This window comes from Tachysurus fulvidraco, chromosome 4 (assembly GCF_022655615.1).
Source record: "Tachysurus fulvidraco isolate hzauxx_2018 chromosome 4, HZAU_PFXX_2.0, whole genome shotgun sequence".
In the NCBI taxonomy this organism is placed as follows: domain Eukaryota; kingdom Metazoa; phylum Chordata; class Actinopteri; order Siluriformes; family Bagridae; genus Tachysurus; species Tachysurus fulvidraco.
The window spans coordinates 24,627,852-24,642,944 of record NC_062521.1 but is presented as its reverse complement, the minus strand read 5'-3'; the positions used below and the strand labels follow the sequence as shown (position 1 = coordinate 24,642,944).

The 15,093-nt window shown below is 40.6% G+C and overlaps 1 protein-coding gene across 3 annotated transcripts; it reads right to left on the bottom strand.

Annotated features, from left to right (window-relative positions):
* Positions 1 to 1,395: 1,395 nt before the first annotated feature.
* Positions 1,396 to 14,762, bottom strand: pkd2 (polycystic kidney disease 2). 3 transcript variants are annotated; one of them, XM_027146023.2, is made up of 15 exons: positions 13,997 to 14,761; positions 13,120 to 13,233; positions 11,583 to 11,716; positions 11,216 to 11,466; positions 10,251 to 10,475; positions 9,486 to 9,714; positions 8,311 to 8,481; positions 8,041 to 8,222; positions 7,276 to 7,396; positions 6,414 to 6,512; positions 6,165 to 6,286; positions 5,951 to 6,068; positions 5,225 to 5,388; positions 4,866 to 5,013; positions 1,396 to 3,782 (listed from the first exon to the last, which is right to left on the bottom strand). In XM_027146023.2, the coding sequence occupies exons 1-15, from the start codon at positions 14,400 to 14,402 to the stop codon at positions 3,555 to 3,557; spliced, it is 2,712 nt and encodes a 903-aa protein (XP_027001824.1). In that variant the 5' UTR covers positions 14,403 to 14,761; the 3' UTR covers positions 1,396 to 3,554. The 3 variants fall into 3 exon arrangements, 2 of the variants coding, with proteins under 2 accessions (XP_027001824.1, XP_027001825.1); XM_027146024.2 differs by having other exon boundaries at positions 5,225 to 5,385; XR_007140446.1 differs by lacking the exon at positions 1,396 to 3,782 and having other exon boundaries at positions 4,871 to 5,013; positions 5,225 to 5,417; positions 13,997 to 14,762.
* Between the last annotated feature and the right edge of the window lie 331 nt (positions 14,763 to 15,093).

The window sequence follows — 15,093 nt, the reverse complement described above, 5'->3', positions numbered from 1 at the left end:
CCTCAGTCGTGGCCGGCCCAAGACTCGAACCCACAACCTTAAGGTTAGGAGTCAGACTCTCTAACCATTAGGCCACGACTTGCCCCATCTATGAGGCAAAAAAGTAAAACAGTAATGCTGACGGTTAAAAAAGTGGCAAAGAAACATGTCCTGAGATGGAAGCTGTGGTGTTTTGGTGCTCTGCCTTGACAAATACGAATGCATTTTATACTCGTTAGTTCTTTTCTTTCTCTCTTTTGTTTGTCACTTGCGTAAGAATATAGACGTGAGAATGACTGGATATCCCAGTCACGGCTGTAGGCGTTACATTCTGAATCCAGTCATTAAAACATAAACAGAGCTCTGCTGATGGACATGAGCTTCCATGATGCTTGCTCTCAGTTACAGGATCAACCGTTTCAGATAAGCTACCAGCTCATTCACCATAATGGTTGGTACTAAGATGAACTAATGTCAGCCTAAATAGCACTAAAGCTGGAAATCTCATTTTTTTTAAGCTGTCAATTCTTTCCTGGTGTTGATCGTTTGTTTTTGGTTAATCTACGGAAAAGACGACTAGTAACTTCTTCTTGCTTGGTTCCCTGGTGGCCCAGCAGATCAGATCCTGTGCTCTCATGCCACTGCTGCCCAGGACTAATTTCCAAGCCCAGAAAATGAAAGAAAAAGCTTACGGTTTACATCAGGGATGGTGTTTGATGTAAAAACAGTCTAAACTTGGATTTATGATCCGCTGTGGTGACTCCTGAGTTTCTGCTCAGAAGGTCAATAGGTTCAAGCTCCAGGTCCAAAAAGCTGGGTCTTTTTGTTACAGGGACACTGTATCATGTCGGACCCTGCTCTCTAACCCCAGCTTCTGAACAAGCTGAGACCTACCTCTTCCTGAGGTACTAAAACTAAAAAGAAAATAGAAACTCGTCTGTGTTCTCTTCTTCTTTTTTAGACTGATGATATTCTTGACCTAGTAAACCAGTATCAACGCATTCACCCCTGTAAGCCGATCTGGATAAAGGTGTCTGCCAAATGCCTTAAATATAAATTGAAATGGAAAAAAAAAAGAAAATCATTTCTCTGTGCTGTAATATATGTGACAAATAAAGCCTTCTTCTTCTAACTGTGTATCTCATGTACATTTATTATGCCCTTTTCCAAAGCGAATTACATTTATCTCGTTTACACAACTGAGCAATTGAGAGATAAAGGACTTGTTCAAGGGCCCAGAAGTGGCAGCTTGGTGGACTATTGCTATTATTAGACTGGCTTCTGCCTCGCCTGCTCGTCTACCTCACCTTCCTGATTTATTATCTCACCCGGATTCTGTCGACTTCAGTCTCAATATCTCACTCTCGGGTGTCATGATTCAGTGTAACACACTCAGAAAAACACCCAGCACTGTGAAAATGTGCAAATATTTTATTCTCAAACGATCCAAATATTAAAACAGTAATACTGATTAAAACATTCAGAAATACAGAGCCAAGTCTCCAGAGCTGTTTGCTGATAGAAGTTCTGCTCTCACTGGAACGAGCTCACGTTACACCTACAGACGTCGACAAACGGAAAGATACAGCGCCATACTGAATCATACTGAATATCAGCCTTAATAATTGAATATAATATACAAAAAAAAAAAATATATATATATATCCAAAAGCAGTGTGGAGAAAAGGTGTATCAAAAAAATATGCAGTTTGCCAAAAGTATTGACACTCATACGAGATCTGGGTAACGATAAAAAAAAAAGGTTTGTATGAAAATAGAACAATAGGAGTGCAGTATTATAATAATAGTACCGATGATACAGTTCTGAGGATCTCGTCATCTCGATACTGACATCATGTCTTCTGTGGTGAGGCAAAACTAATATCAGCGAAAAGCTTTGCAATCTTCAGCTATACGAGTCAAACAAGCACACGATAAGCTTCCCATGAAAGCAGATGCACTCCGAATCGAAGTTTGTTTAAAAGTTACAACAGGTATAAAATAAAATAAAAAACATTTTTAAAAGTGACATTAATAAGGAATACATCACCTGGTATAGGTTTACGTGACAAAGCATGATGCTCGAGCAACTCTATTAGCTAAAAGCAACTACAAATGTGTGACTAAAACCTCTTTTAATAACCAAAATGCTTGTGTTTTTATTACAAAATAAAGTACTAAATACTTTATTAAATACAAAATACTGAGTCTGTATAAAAAAAAAAATTAATGATTAAAAGAGGGACTTTTTTATTGTATGATGCCTTCAAAAAATGTCTGCTTAAATGTTTGATATTGAACCTATATATGATGTTTTCTAAATTCATTCATTCATTTTCTACCACTTATCCGAACTTCTCGGATCACGGGGAGCCTGTGCATATCTCAGGCGTCATCGGGCATCGAGGCAGGATACACCCTGGACAGAGTGCCAACCCATCACAGGGCACACACACTCTCTCATTCACTCACACACACACTCACACACTACGGACAATTTTCCAGAGATGCCAATCAACCTACCATGCATGTCTTTGGACCAGGGGGTGAAACCGGAGTACCCGGAGGAAACCCCCAAGGCACGAGGAGAACATGCAAACTCCACACACACGAGGCGGGAATCGAACCCTGACCCTGGAGGTGTGAGGAGAACGTGCTAACCACTAAGCCACCGTGCCCACCTATGTTTTCTAAATGTTTTGAATAAATTAACTTTGTGTGAGAAAAGGATTTGGAAAAAAGTATTTCATTTCTGACATGGATTTTTTTGTATATTTGTATAATCAGCTGATCAAATATACATATAAAATAAATATTTCAGGCACTTACTGGCATTTTAAATGCTATAGTGCACTACAATGTCATTACTTTAATCCCTATGTAGTGAGGATATGTAGTGAATAGAAAGCCATTTAATCTGTTTCTGCGTCCGAGTTGTTTTCATTCAGAAATAATAATAATAATAATAATAATAATAATAATAATAATAATCTGAATGAAAATTCCTATTAATTTGACCTAAAAGTCAGTTTTATTTTAATGGCAGACTTTCGTTCTGTCCATGTAGAGTATATGTGATTCTTATTCTTGGTGAAAGTAGGATTTTTTTTAACTGAGCTAAATACTAGTGACGTTTTGTAAACAAAGTAATCACTGAAGATAAAGAAATAAAAGGAAATACCGAACATTACTGATTACCGACTTTCTGTTTAAGAAAGTAACACTGGAATATCAATTTACATGTAATTTACATTCTGTCTGTGGCAGGATAGAAGCGTGTTATTAAATCGTCTCACACATGATGCCTTCATTGTACAATGACCTCATTAAAATAAGAAGTAAATTACTTATTTAAATATATACAAACCAAAAATGATTTTTATGCATAAACCTAGCCCTATTTTGCTTAGTACATGGAGTAAAGCTGATTAAAGACTGTGCCAATGTACCTTGATTAATGATCAGAATACACTCCAGCTTAATAATCGATTATATAGCTAGTGTACTGTGATACGGACATAAGGTGATCATTTAGTGCTTGAGTACATAAGGCAACAGGAGCTGGTGGAGAGGTCTTAGACTTGTCCAGCTCCATTGCTTCCGGTGTCTGGACCATCGGTGGACAGTGAGGAGGAGGGGCGAGTGCTGCGTGGGCGGGGCGGCGCTCCTGCACCGACCGGAGTAGCGTGTTGATGGCTGACCTGAGAGATGGCGTCGTCTGACTCCCAGCGCTCAAGCTCGTCTCGCACCAGGCGCTCCATCTGCTCCCTGTGGACCTCTGTATCCCTTCCCATCCTTTCATCCTGAGAGAGAGAGAGAGAGAGAGAGAGAGAGAGAGAGAGAGAGAGAGAATAAATAGTAGTGAATGTAAAGAAATCTGGATATAAAAAGCAAAAATTCTAAACAAAAAATCTAATAAAAATTAATCAGGGAAATCTCATCAAAATATCTCATCCACTTCGGCCACACCCCTTTAGCTTTCTGGAGCCATCCACCTCGGCCACACCCCTTTAGCTTTCTGGAGCCATCCACCTCGGCCACACCCCTTTAGCTTTCTGGAGCCATCCACCTCGGCCACACCCCTTTAGCTTTCTGGAGCCATCCACCTCGGCCACACCCCTTTAGCTTTCTGGAGCCATCCACCTCGGCCACACCCCTTTAGCTTTCTGGAGCCATCCACCTCGGCCACACCCCTTTAGCTTTCTGGAGCCATCCACCTCGGCCACACACCTTTAGCTTTCTGAGCCCCCTTTAGCTTTCTGGAGCCATCCACCTCGGCCACACCCCTTTAGCTTTCTGGAGCCATCCACCTCGGCCACACACCTTTAGCTTTCTGGAGCCATCCACCTCGGCCACACCCCTTTAGCTTTCTGGAGCCATCCACCTCGGCCACACCCCTTTAGCTTTCTGGAGCCATCCACCTCGGCCACACCCCTTTAGCTTTCTGGAGCCATCCGCCTGGGCCACACACCTCAAACTGTTTCTTTCATAAACCCGGAGTTGTGATCATGTACTCTGGAAAGTTGTCATATATATGACATGTGGGGCAAGTCGTGGCCTAATGGTGAGAGAGTCTGACTCGTAATCCTAAGGTTGTGGGTTCGAGTTTCGGGCCGGCCACGACTGAGGTGCCCTTGAGCAAGGCACTGAACCCCCCAACTGCTCCCCGGGCGCCGCAGCATAAATGGCTGCCCACTGCTCCGGGTGTGTGTTCACGGTGTGTGTGTTCACTGCTGTGTGTGTGCACTTCAGATGGGTTAAATGCAGAGAACAAATTGGTATGTGTATGAAACGAATGAGTATGGGTATGGGTCACCGTACTTAGCCGTATATCACGTCACTATATTAACTTTCATGTCTTTGTGTCTTTAGCGTGAAGGCCTCACCTCCATGATACCATCCAGCAGTCTGCTAAGGACCTCTCTCCTCTTCAGCTTGGCTCGTTCCATGGCCTCCAGCTTCACAATGACCGCATCGATCTTGGACACGATACTACCAATGGAGTGTTCCATACGGTCCACCCTCCGCACCACGCTGAGAACAAACCACACACCTCACTACACATCCAACTCTTTTTTGATACATTACAAAATTTCATATTTGGCTTATTTCAGTCAATCTAATTGAATTTATTGATTCTTTCTCCTTGAGTCAGCACATTCTCATATTCAACATTTAATATGATTAACATATTCTGTTTGTTCTGAACATTTGTTACTAGACCCGACATGAAGGAGAAGCTTACACTTGAAACTCCTCGTAGGACACACCACCAGAGCTGCTGCCACGGCGACGAGAACTGTGTCCACTGTCCTCGTCGTCATCCTCCTCCGAGTCATCCTGGCCACGGGAAAAGCTCCGCCCGCTCAGAGGCCTGGGCAGCGAACTGCGCTCCAAATCCAAGTCCTCCTGGCGTGTGGGTGAGAGACACTGAGCATCTGTACAGATGTGTGTGTGTGTGTGTGTGTGTGTGTGTGTGTGTGTGTGTGTGTGTGTGTGTGTGTGTGTGTGACTTTTCGTAAGTCAACAGTTCAATTTAAAGCAGACCCCCCCCAAACACAGTCAATCAGCTCTTTGGAAGGTAAACTAACGCTTAGCATTAGCGTTTTTTTGTTTTACAAAATACTAATAGAATAACTAAGGATTTAACAGAACTAAATACTCTAAATTCCTACTGACATCCAATCCTTCTTGCAAAACCATGAGCCTCATCCTTCAACCTTTCACTAAAGATGTTTGTAGATGCTTTCATAGATTTGTGCTGAATTTCTTATGCATGGAAATAAATTGCTGTAATAAATTGCTGTCACGATTTACATGGTGAGTCTTATTCCAAAATATAGACCATCTCTTGATATGTTATAGGACTGAACTTAGTTAGTCTCAACAATATAACTGTTCTTATGAAAATGTCAGCTCCTATTTACAAATGAATTCATAGATCAGTCCCATTAACTTTCCATGTACTCACTCTCTCTTTCTCCAGGTCATCCCTCATCTGCTGGTGTTCGTGCTCGGTGAGCTCTTGGTCTCCATCCAGATCGTATTTGGCAAAAATGGCTTCGATCTCGGCGTCCGAGTGTCCCTTTCTGCGAACACACCAGCACATGTTCACTCAGCACAAACACACCAACCTTGTGACTTCTTCGTCCTTAAAATTATATGTCAGGCAAAGTTATGTTCACCCTCGCAAGTCCTGCCGGAGCTCGTCGAAGTTGAGTTTCCCTCCTGCCTGACGAAGGCTATCGGATATGTCATCCACCGCAGTCTTCCTCAGCCTCAGTTTCACCATGGCCTTGTGGTAGCCCTGAGGAAGCACACCGAAGTCTACACTTTTCTCCATTTGCATTTCTTTAGATTTTCAGCTACTTAGTCATTATTTTAAACAATGTATGCCAGGTATAAAAAGACATTTGATCACATGACTTACGTACCTTTTTAATGAGGTCAGTAATCTCCATTTCAGATCGTTGCTGTGCCATGTCAGCCTTCACCTCTGAGTAAGTGTCATTGATGATGGCTAAAAACATGTTCTGTAATTAACAAAAAAAATAATAATTTTTGAATTACTGTAATATTTATGCACCTTATGGCCAAAGGTACGTGTGTGTTCACCACCAATGTGATCCTTTCCCAAACTGTTAATACAAAGTTTGAAGCCCACTGTATCTGTATAGAATGCTTTATTGTGCTGAACTAGGAGGCCCAAAACGGTTCCAGCATGACAATGTTCCTGTCCATGAAGACAAAATCTGCACAGATCCCTGACCTCGACCCCAGTGGAACAGCTTTGGGATGAACTACAACACTGACTGCGCCCCAAACCTCCTCACCTGGCATCAGTGATTGATCTCACTAATGCTCTTGTAGATGAATGATCACAAATCCCCACAGCCATGCTCCAAAATCTAGTGGATCACTTTCCCCAAAAAGGTGTAGCTTACTATAAGAGCACTGGGGGTCTAAATCTGGAATGGATCTTATTTTGGTCATAATTAACCAAATTTGTTTACATCTACTTAATACCTCCAGAGATCTTCCTGGATGCAAGAATTTCATGTTGCCATTATTTTTTAAAAATGTTGCTAGATGTAGTGTTAGATTAAGGCAAGGTTGGTCTCTATTTCATTAAGGGAAATATACACTAAAATATAGACTAATGAATTTCCTGATTTGATCCCATTTTGGTTATTTTAAAACCTGGCAGATTGCAGCGTTAAAAAAACCCTCAGTAATCTAGCACTAGATTTTGATGTCCAGTAGTCATCTGATTTGTTGTTGTTGTTGTTTACTTACCAACAGAATCATGTACATGAAGAAAACAAAGGTGGTGAAGTAAATCGGCCCCAGGACTTTGTCGGACTCTTCGATCTCTGAGAAGTCGAAGTCTCCTAGAATGATCCGGAACTGTGTGAATCTGCACAGGGAAGATGGTGAGAAACAATAAGCATGATTGAGTTTGCAAACTCGTTTTCTTTTTAGTGGTGAATGACTTCAGCAGCTTTTAGCAAAGAAGACGACATTCGTTATATAACCTTTATAAACTTTCTGGATTATAATTATTAGAACAATATAAGTAAGAAGACGAAAAAAGAAGAAGAAGAAGTAGTATTATAACAGATTATAGCTTTAAGTTTTTGTTTTGTTTTGTCTTCTTTTTTGTTGTGCCTTTTGCTGCCTTCTTGGCCAGGTCACTCCTGTAAAAGAGAATTTTATCCTGATTAAATAAAGCTTACTAACTAACTACGTCTATCGGAGACACAAAGGTCTGGGAAGGTCTGACTCTGATTGATCAGATGATGTTGACTGAATGGATTTAGCTGACTAATTTGAGAGAGAAATAACTAGCAGATAAAGGAATGACTGTTTACAACTGCTATAAGAGGAAACTTTACAGAACATGGACCTTCCACAACAATAAATGCAAATATAAATGGATGAAATTTATCCTGGAGTAATCACTAGGAAATTGCTGTGGTATAAGAGGAATAAAACACTCTGGATGAGAGTAAATGCTTAAAGAATCAGACAGACATCAGAGTAAGGTTCTCCTGGACTCACATGCAGGCTTGGAAGGTACTGAAGTCGTTGAGTTGTGTCCCGAACACTAGGTATGCCAGCTGTGCGTATGCCAGAAACACGATGAAGAACATGATGGCAAATCCCAGCAGGTCTTTAGCACACCGGGACACAGTGCTGGACAGCTGGCTCATGGTCTTATTAAAATTGACAAACTTAAATAGCTGCAGAAAGAGCAAAGGGTTTTATTCTTCATCCAGCCGAAGTGTACAGCACATAAACAGTGAACAGATCCACAGATAAGAGGCTCACTTTGACCCAGGCGAGAAAGACGATGATGGCGGCCAGATTGTTGAATTGGACCTGCAGCCGAGCGAGAGGACCGAAGTTCGGATACGTGTTGTGGTTCTCCAGCAGGAACTTCAGCCTGCTGTTGACTGCTGAGGTCCTGTAGATGTTCATGATGATGGCAGGCACGCTTAGCTATGAGAGATATTCAGAAAGATTACATGACGAATTTGCAGAATTATGATGCAACGTTGGGCTTTCTCGAGCATGTGTGTAATTCTGCATGCAAGCTTACGGGAAGTGACAGATTGTGTCCCCTTTTAAAAGCTCTGGTCACATTGGAGATTATAGTTATCATTTCAGGAACATGCAGTGATGTCACGAGCTTGTTTTACCTCCTTACCGTGCAGGTTGCAAATTCAGAGGCATGTGAGAAAACCAAACATAGAGGACAAAGTTTTGGTGAATAAGAATAAGATTTTGTCTTGCTAGAAAATGAATCTTAGGAATAGCAAATATTTAACTGCCAATTTTCCAACCTTGCAAAGCAACTAATATTAACATGGCTATTTTTGGGACATTGACCGGTAAGCGATGTGACGTCCACCTTAAACTGTGATGGAATCCAGTCAAGTCCCACAACCAGAACAAATTCTACTGCTTTTCTGCCTTGAAAGATACAAAGTTATACCAAATCTATATTACAGCTGAATTATTAATGTTTAATCACATATAGAAAATAAAATAGGATAGTTACACTGCGAAAACTATCTTAGACCAGTAAAAATGTTATTCATTTTATAGTGTGTACATTTTGAAAAGCCATTTTCCCCCCACTAATCCACCCCAGCTTCACCCTTTCTCCAGGTTATATCTACTAAAACAAGAATTCTATCACTCCCTCTAGGATTTCACAAAAACAAGCAAACTCTGTGCTATTCATAGGACCTTGCATAAAATTACCACAGCAGATCTGAGCCGAGATACATCGTGTGTCATCACCACAACACGCATTCAGACAAAACCCATGTCAACGTGCAGGAAAGTATGGCTATCGTAAAAGAAATTAGATATGATTATTCACTAGTGGGAGTTGAAAAGAAGAATCTTGTGTTTGCAATTTTCACTAATTCATGTAGTTTTCCACAAAAAAAAAAAAAAAAAAAACCTGCACGGAAATCAAGCGTATTTGCCAGTACCGTTACTATGAGCACATCCAGGCAGTTCCACAAGCTTTTGAAGTAGCGCAGGCGGTGCAGGCGGATCTCCAGCACCTCCTCCACCAGGTAATACAGAACGAAGAAGCAGAAGATGACCTCGCACAGCCCCACAAAGTGGTCCCAGCTGGACACATAGCGCATTAAGCGCACAGTCTGGAACTGCCATGAAGTCACAGCGCCCCCTGTGGCTGGAAACTCCACCAGCAATCTGTATATAAAATAAATTATTCTCTAGCTGATTCTATGGGTATGCATTACATGTTGCTGTTCACTTTTAGCTGCCTTAAACAAACTGCCTAGCGTTTTTAGCGTTATTTTTCCAGGTTACTAGCATATCATGATAAAAGATAGAACAACACAGTCACAATGCACTTGACTGAGATATCACTGGATATCATGTTCACGGTGACACAAGGTTTCTCAGGTTCAGGTGTTTTACTTTGCCATGGTTGCTATGAACATCATCTTAAATCTCGGTTTAGAACACTGAACAGCAAAAATGTATGCCTGTTAGACCTGTTAGATTAGATATTTATAACAAAAATTGTAAGATAACATTTTAAACAATGTAATATGTCATTATGGTCAGCAGTTATTTTGTTGTAAATTAATTAGAAGTATTTTTTGCATTAAACTGTTTTATTTTCTCAATTACCAGTAGCTATTTTCCTTTGATCGATGATTGCTTAGATTTACCGAATCCCGAGTCAACTTTCACCTGCTCTCCTGTGGGTCTGTGTGTACCTGATGATGCAGAAGAGGTTGATGTTGCCGTTGTAAACGGAAAAGTCGAGGAACACGGCTCTGGTGCCTCGATCCAGCCACAGGTTGGCCTTCAGCTCCTGCAGCTGTCTGTCGGACTCGTCCCTGGTGCGAGACAGATCCTGATAGAAACCTCCTCCTCGATATGTGCCCACCTCACCCGAGTAGCTGCTTTCCCCGAGGCTGATTTCCTCAGAGTACACCCACCTGAGACACACACAGGAAATCAGATCATACTTATTGTTTCATAGAGGCGTGAAATAGTCTTTACACCAGCTACACTTTGAGTCATCATAGTCCCGATGTTTGAGACTGGGTTCTTACCAATAACCTTATTTGTGTACACAATATACTGATTCGACCGACCGACCGACAGACCACAGACAGACAGACAGACAGAAAGACAGACAGACAGACACTTACTTAATCCCAAAGGAAATTCAAGCATCCAGTAGCAACATTCAGAACAACAATATTATAACAACACCCCCCCCCACCCCCAACTAACCCTCAGCAGCTAAACTATAAGCAATAGACAGTGAACTCGAAATGTCGACCCACGTAAGTTAAAAACAGAGTAGGTAGTGCAGACACAAGCAAGTTCTGTGCAAAGACCGAGGTAAAAGTTAGGTAATACTTTTAAAATGTCCAGTAGCAGCGAGTAAAGACAGACACAAAACACAGACGATTCAACACACAGAGAGCTATGGAGCTAATTGAGATGTATCCTGTAAAATTTTGCCACTTTTAATTATCATTAACCCATCGATAGGGATCTATACTCCTTAAAATCTTGCTATTGGTAAATGTTTATTAAAATGACAAATGCCGATAATGTATCTGCTAAAAAGTATAACGTATTATAACCAAAATACTGTATTATACACATCACTTCATTCTAAACGCATTGTGTGTTTCAGTAAAAAGATTTTTTTTTTTTGCCTTACGCAGTGCCATTTTTCAGTCCAAACGATTTCTTGTCCTCGTAGGCGGCTGCGTAAACTCCGTAGCAGTCGTACACTTCGTCCTTCAGCTCCTCGTGAACAGGACAAGACTCGTTGAGAACTTTGACCTGACGCAGGCGCGGGACTCCCAACAGCAGGTTCTCATAATAGATGAGGCTCTGGTTCTCCGGAAGGCTCTTGTTGTTGTACCACACTTCCCAGTACATCCCGTTTAGGAACGGCCCCTCTGTGTACTGAAATGAAGCGCTTACTTTTGTTTAGTGATCACATGCTTAAAGCAGGTTTAAAAAAAAATTATTAAGAACGTGCACAAAGTTGATTCACTGAAATGCAATACAAAGGTCTTTACTTTCCAGAAGTCCTCCATGGTGGACAGGCTCCTGAAGGTGGTGGTCTCGCCGCTTGGCAGTGGCGTGTCCAGGAAGAGCTGAGACATGACTTTGGTGTAGTAGTACATGTTAGTGCTCACCATCCCGTATGTTACTGAAACACGTTCAGACAAAAGATGAAACAGGTTTAACAGATTTAAACAGAACTTCCTTGAAACTTGTCTTTTGCATCTTTTATATATATATATATATACATATATATACATATATGTATATATATATGTATATATATATATATATATATATATATATATATACATATATGTATATATATGTATATATACACACAGAGAGAGAGAGAGAGAGAGAGAGAGAGAGAGAGAGAGAGAGAGAGAGAGAGAGAGAGAGAGAGAGAGAGAGCACTGGAATGGCATAAAATGTGCAATTTCTCTTTACAGACTTGCTTTTGTTCTAAGCAGACTTTGGGAGTATTTTGTTTCTTTCCGTTTTTTGCTCCCTCAAAGCCAGCCTCGTGTGCTGAAATGGTTCTGCCAGTAAATTGCATAAAAAAAAATAAAAAGCTGAAGCCAGATTTTTGGACCCATGGGCAAAAAACAGGACCATATGGTATCCTTATTACCAACTCTGGCTGCTCAAATCCTCATATTATGTGTCTGATTGCAGGTAATTAACTGGAAAAAAATGCAACTGTAAGTCATCCAGCTGCTCTGTAATAGTTCCAGTCTTCTGCAGACAGGATAGTGCTTATGTGCGCTCATCACCATACAAACATGGCACAGTTTAAAAAACTTCCATAACGTAATACAGACAAAAATAATGCGAGGCTGATGAGGAAATGACTACTATACGGTCCAGAACTGCTATGATGTTTTGTACATGATATCAGAAACTAATGTAGAACGAAATGGAACTACAAATTGCTAAAACCTAGAATGATGTACAGTGTCATTTTTTTAATTATTAAAAAATTGTTAGTGTTAACAAATTGCTGTGGTATATATGAAGATTTAGATACTTGTTACTAGCAATGGTGCTATTGTTAAATAATCAATTTGTGGGGTTGTAACAGTTAATTCTTTGCACTGGGCAACATCTCATCGACGTGTTGTTTATTGTTTTTCTAGAACAGCACACGTTCATGTGAGTTATCCTAATTTTAACTTAACCTATAATTATTGCACCGTCTGGAAGATTTGCTTCTATTAACATTGCCTTATTAAGCCTTGGTATACTGTAAGGAATGCATTAATTTATTTAATTACTTATAACTGTAAATTCATCACTTACACTAGTTTACATCCGTTTATGTATATGATTTGTACATCTGTACACCTATGCGCATATCTATTTAAAAGTGCAAAATACTCGATAAAAGTCGTTTTTATTTTATGCTAAAAGTGACAAAAAGCATCAGTTGGATATCTAATGAGCTTTAAAACATTAATACATTTTGGAAAATACTTGTTATTGTGGCAGTAGTAAATCTTTCATATAATGGTAGAAATTGTTTATTAAATATCAGTGTGTTTCACTTACATATGCATAAGGTGATGAGAAAAAGCATGTAGGTGATCATCTCTCTAAGAACATTCTTCAGGTACATCTCTCTGCTGCTGTCCCTCTCCTCCAGGTGACGTGTGCCCCACAGAACTGAAATCATTGAGCAAACATCGAACCGCAGTATTAGTCGACTACAATATTGAGTAATGAGTATTGAGCGATGTAATGTGATCACATTACAAGGTAACATGGTGTCTAGGAGGGTGCCTTACTTCCTACAAATGATTACAGTATAAGTATTTGGGTACTCTGTGTGTATGTAGTTTGTTTATTTGTACACTAACTGCCTGCAGTGCATTTTGGGATATTATGGGTGCACCGAATCACGGTTCTCACTCTGTTTATTATAAGGATTTCAGACTATTCCAAACTTCCCAGTTGCAAGGATTGGAACTTTATTCCACATCCACATTTGGGATTAAAATTTGGCCTGGCTGCGGTGAATTGAATGTAGATACGAACGTGTGTCTGAACGGTGCCCTGTGACGGACGGCGCCCCATCCAAGGTGGGTTCCTGACCTGCACCTGAACAGTATAAAGTGCTTCAGATGATGATGATGATGATGATGATGAAGAAGAAGAAGAAGAAGAAGAGGCCACCAGAGATGCGTTTGAGTAGGAAAAATGCCGGATTTTAACTTATCCTGTCTAAGATGTCTATTTGTAATCATTTTTTAGATGTATTTCAATACCAGATGTGACAACAGAACACCTCGTATTTTTTGATTGGTCAGAATTTCCATATTTCTCAAAGTCTGGAAACTTTTAAAGTATACCCTTGTTAAATAGTGCACTGTGTAATGAAGCTGAAAAGTTAGTATGATGGTGAATAGTTCAGAAGGCAAAACATTACGTCTGATTTTCTCCAGGATCTTCACTGCCCAGCTTGGCGGCTGGTGATGAAGTCCATCAGCGGATGGAGTCGGGTAAAGTCCACGGTGGAGGCGCGCGTTGCTCCCGCTGGGGAAATTCCCCAGTCCGCTGCTGCCGCTGCTCGAAGTGTCAGATAAGGATCTCCGTCCAGGGCTCCAGTTCGCCTCCATACCCTCTTCAGGCTCGAATCCCGGGTTGTCCCTGCTCCACGCCTGTCTGGAGCTGGAGTTAGATGATGGAGAAGGCTGATCTTCGGGGACCCCGAGCCCCACTTCTCCCTGCGGCTCCATCCTCTCCATCTCGAGCCCTTCAACCGGCTGCTGTTTCTGCGCATGCGCGTTGTTCGGAGTTCTGGCTGCTTGACAACGGTTTCGACTAGAACTCATTTCTTTTCTTTTTTTAACAAAGTATGCTATATACCTTTCAACACAGCCTTGTTAAGTCACTCGATTTGTTATAAAATATTACAAAATATCCTTCTTTTACTATTTAATCAGAAATCCGCAAAAATGAAGAAAATGTCCAAAAAAGTTTTTTTCACTCAGGTTTTTGTAAGGAAAAATACCACTTACAAAGAAAAAACACATTTAACTACACGACTACGGAATAAAAGATCAATTCCACAGTATTTCCGGATGCTTGTGTCCTCCGTTATTTTGTTACAAAGAAGATAAAACTCTCTTCTGGTCCCACATCAGCCATCTTGTTCCACTAGTCTTTCCCTAGATTTCTCCACGGCTGTGTCCCAAATACAGCACCGCCTCACTAAATAGTGCGCATGCGCCTATAAAAGGTGACGTACTGTTAGCAAGACTATTTAGTAGAATACAAGGCGTTTGAGACACGACTCATTTAGGAATCAGACTCGACCGCATATGGCGTCTGTTTATGATGAACATCTGGAATCGGCTTGTACTCTCTGGATCAAAAAGTTGAAGATACTTAAAAATATAAATATTTATTTATATCATATATTTAAAAATATATAATTTATTTACATTTTTGGTTAATGTATAGACATTATACATAAGTAAACAACAACACTTTCATAACAAACAAGCCAATAAATAAACCAGA

What these genes read in the sequence shown, in the direction of transcription:
- pkd2 (XM_027146023.2), bottom strand. Translation starts at nt 14,402, where the DNA reads ATGAGTTCTAGTCGAAACCGTTGTCAAGCAGCCAGAACTCCGAACAAC. An exon ending in TCATGTACATGATTCTGTTG is followed by an intron (nt 6,513 to 7,275) that starts GTAAGTAAACAA and finishes TGTTAATTACAG; the next exon opens with AACATGTTTTTAGCCATCAT. An exon ending in TTACTGACCTCATTAAAAAG is followed by an intron (nt 6,287 to 6,413) that starts GTACGTAAGTCA and finishes GTGCTTCCTCAG; the next exon opens with GGCTACCACAAGGCCATGGT.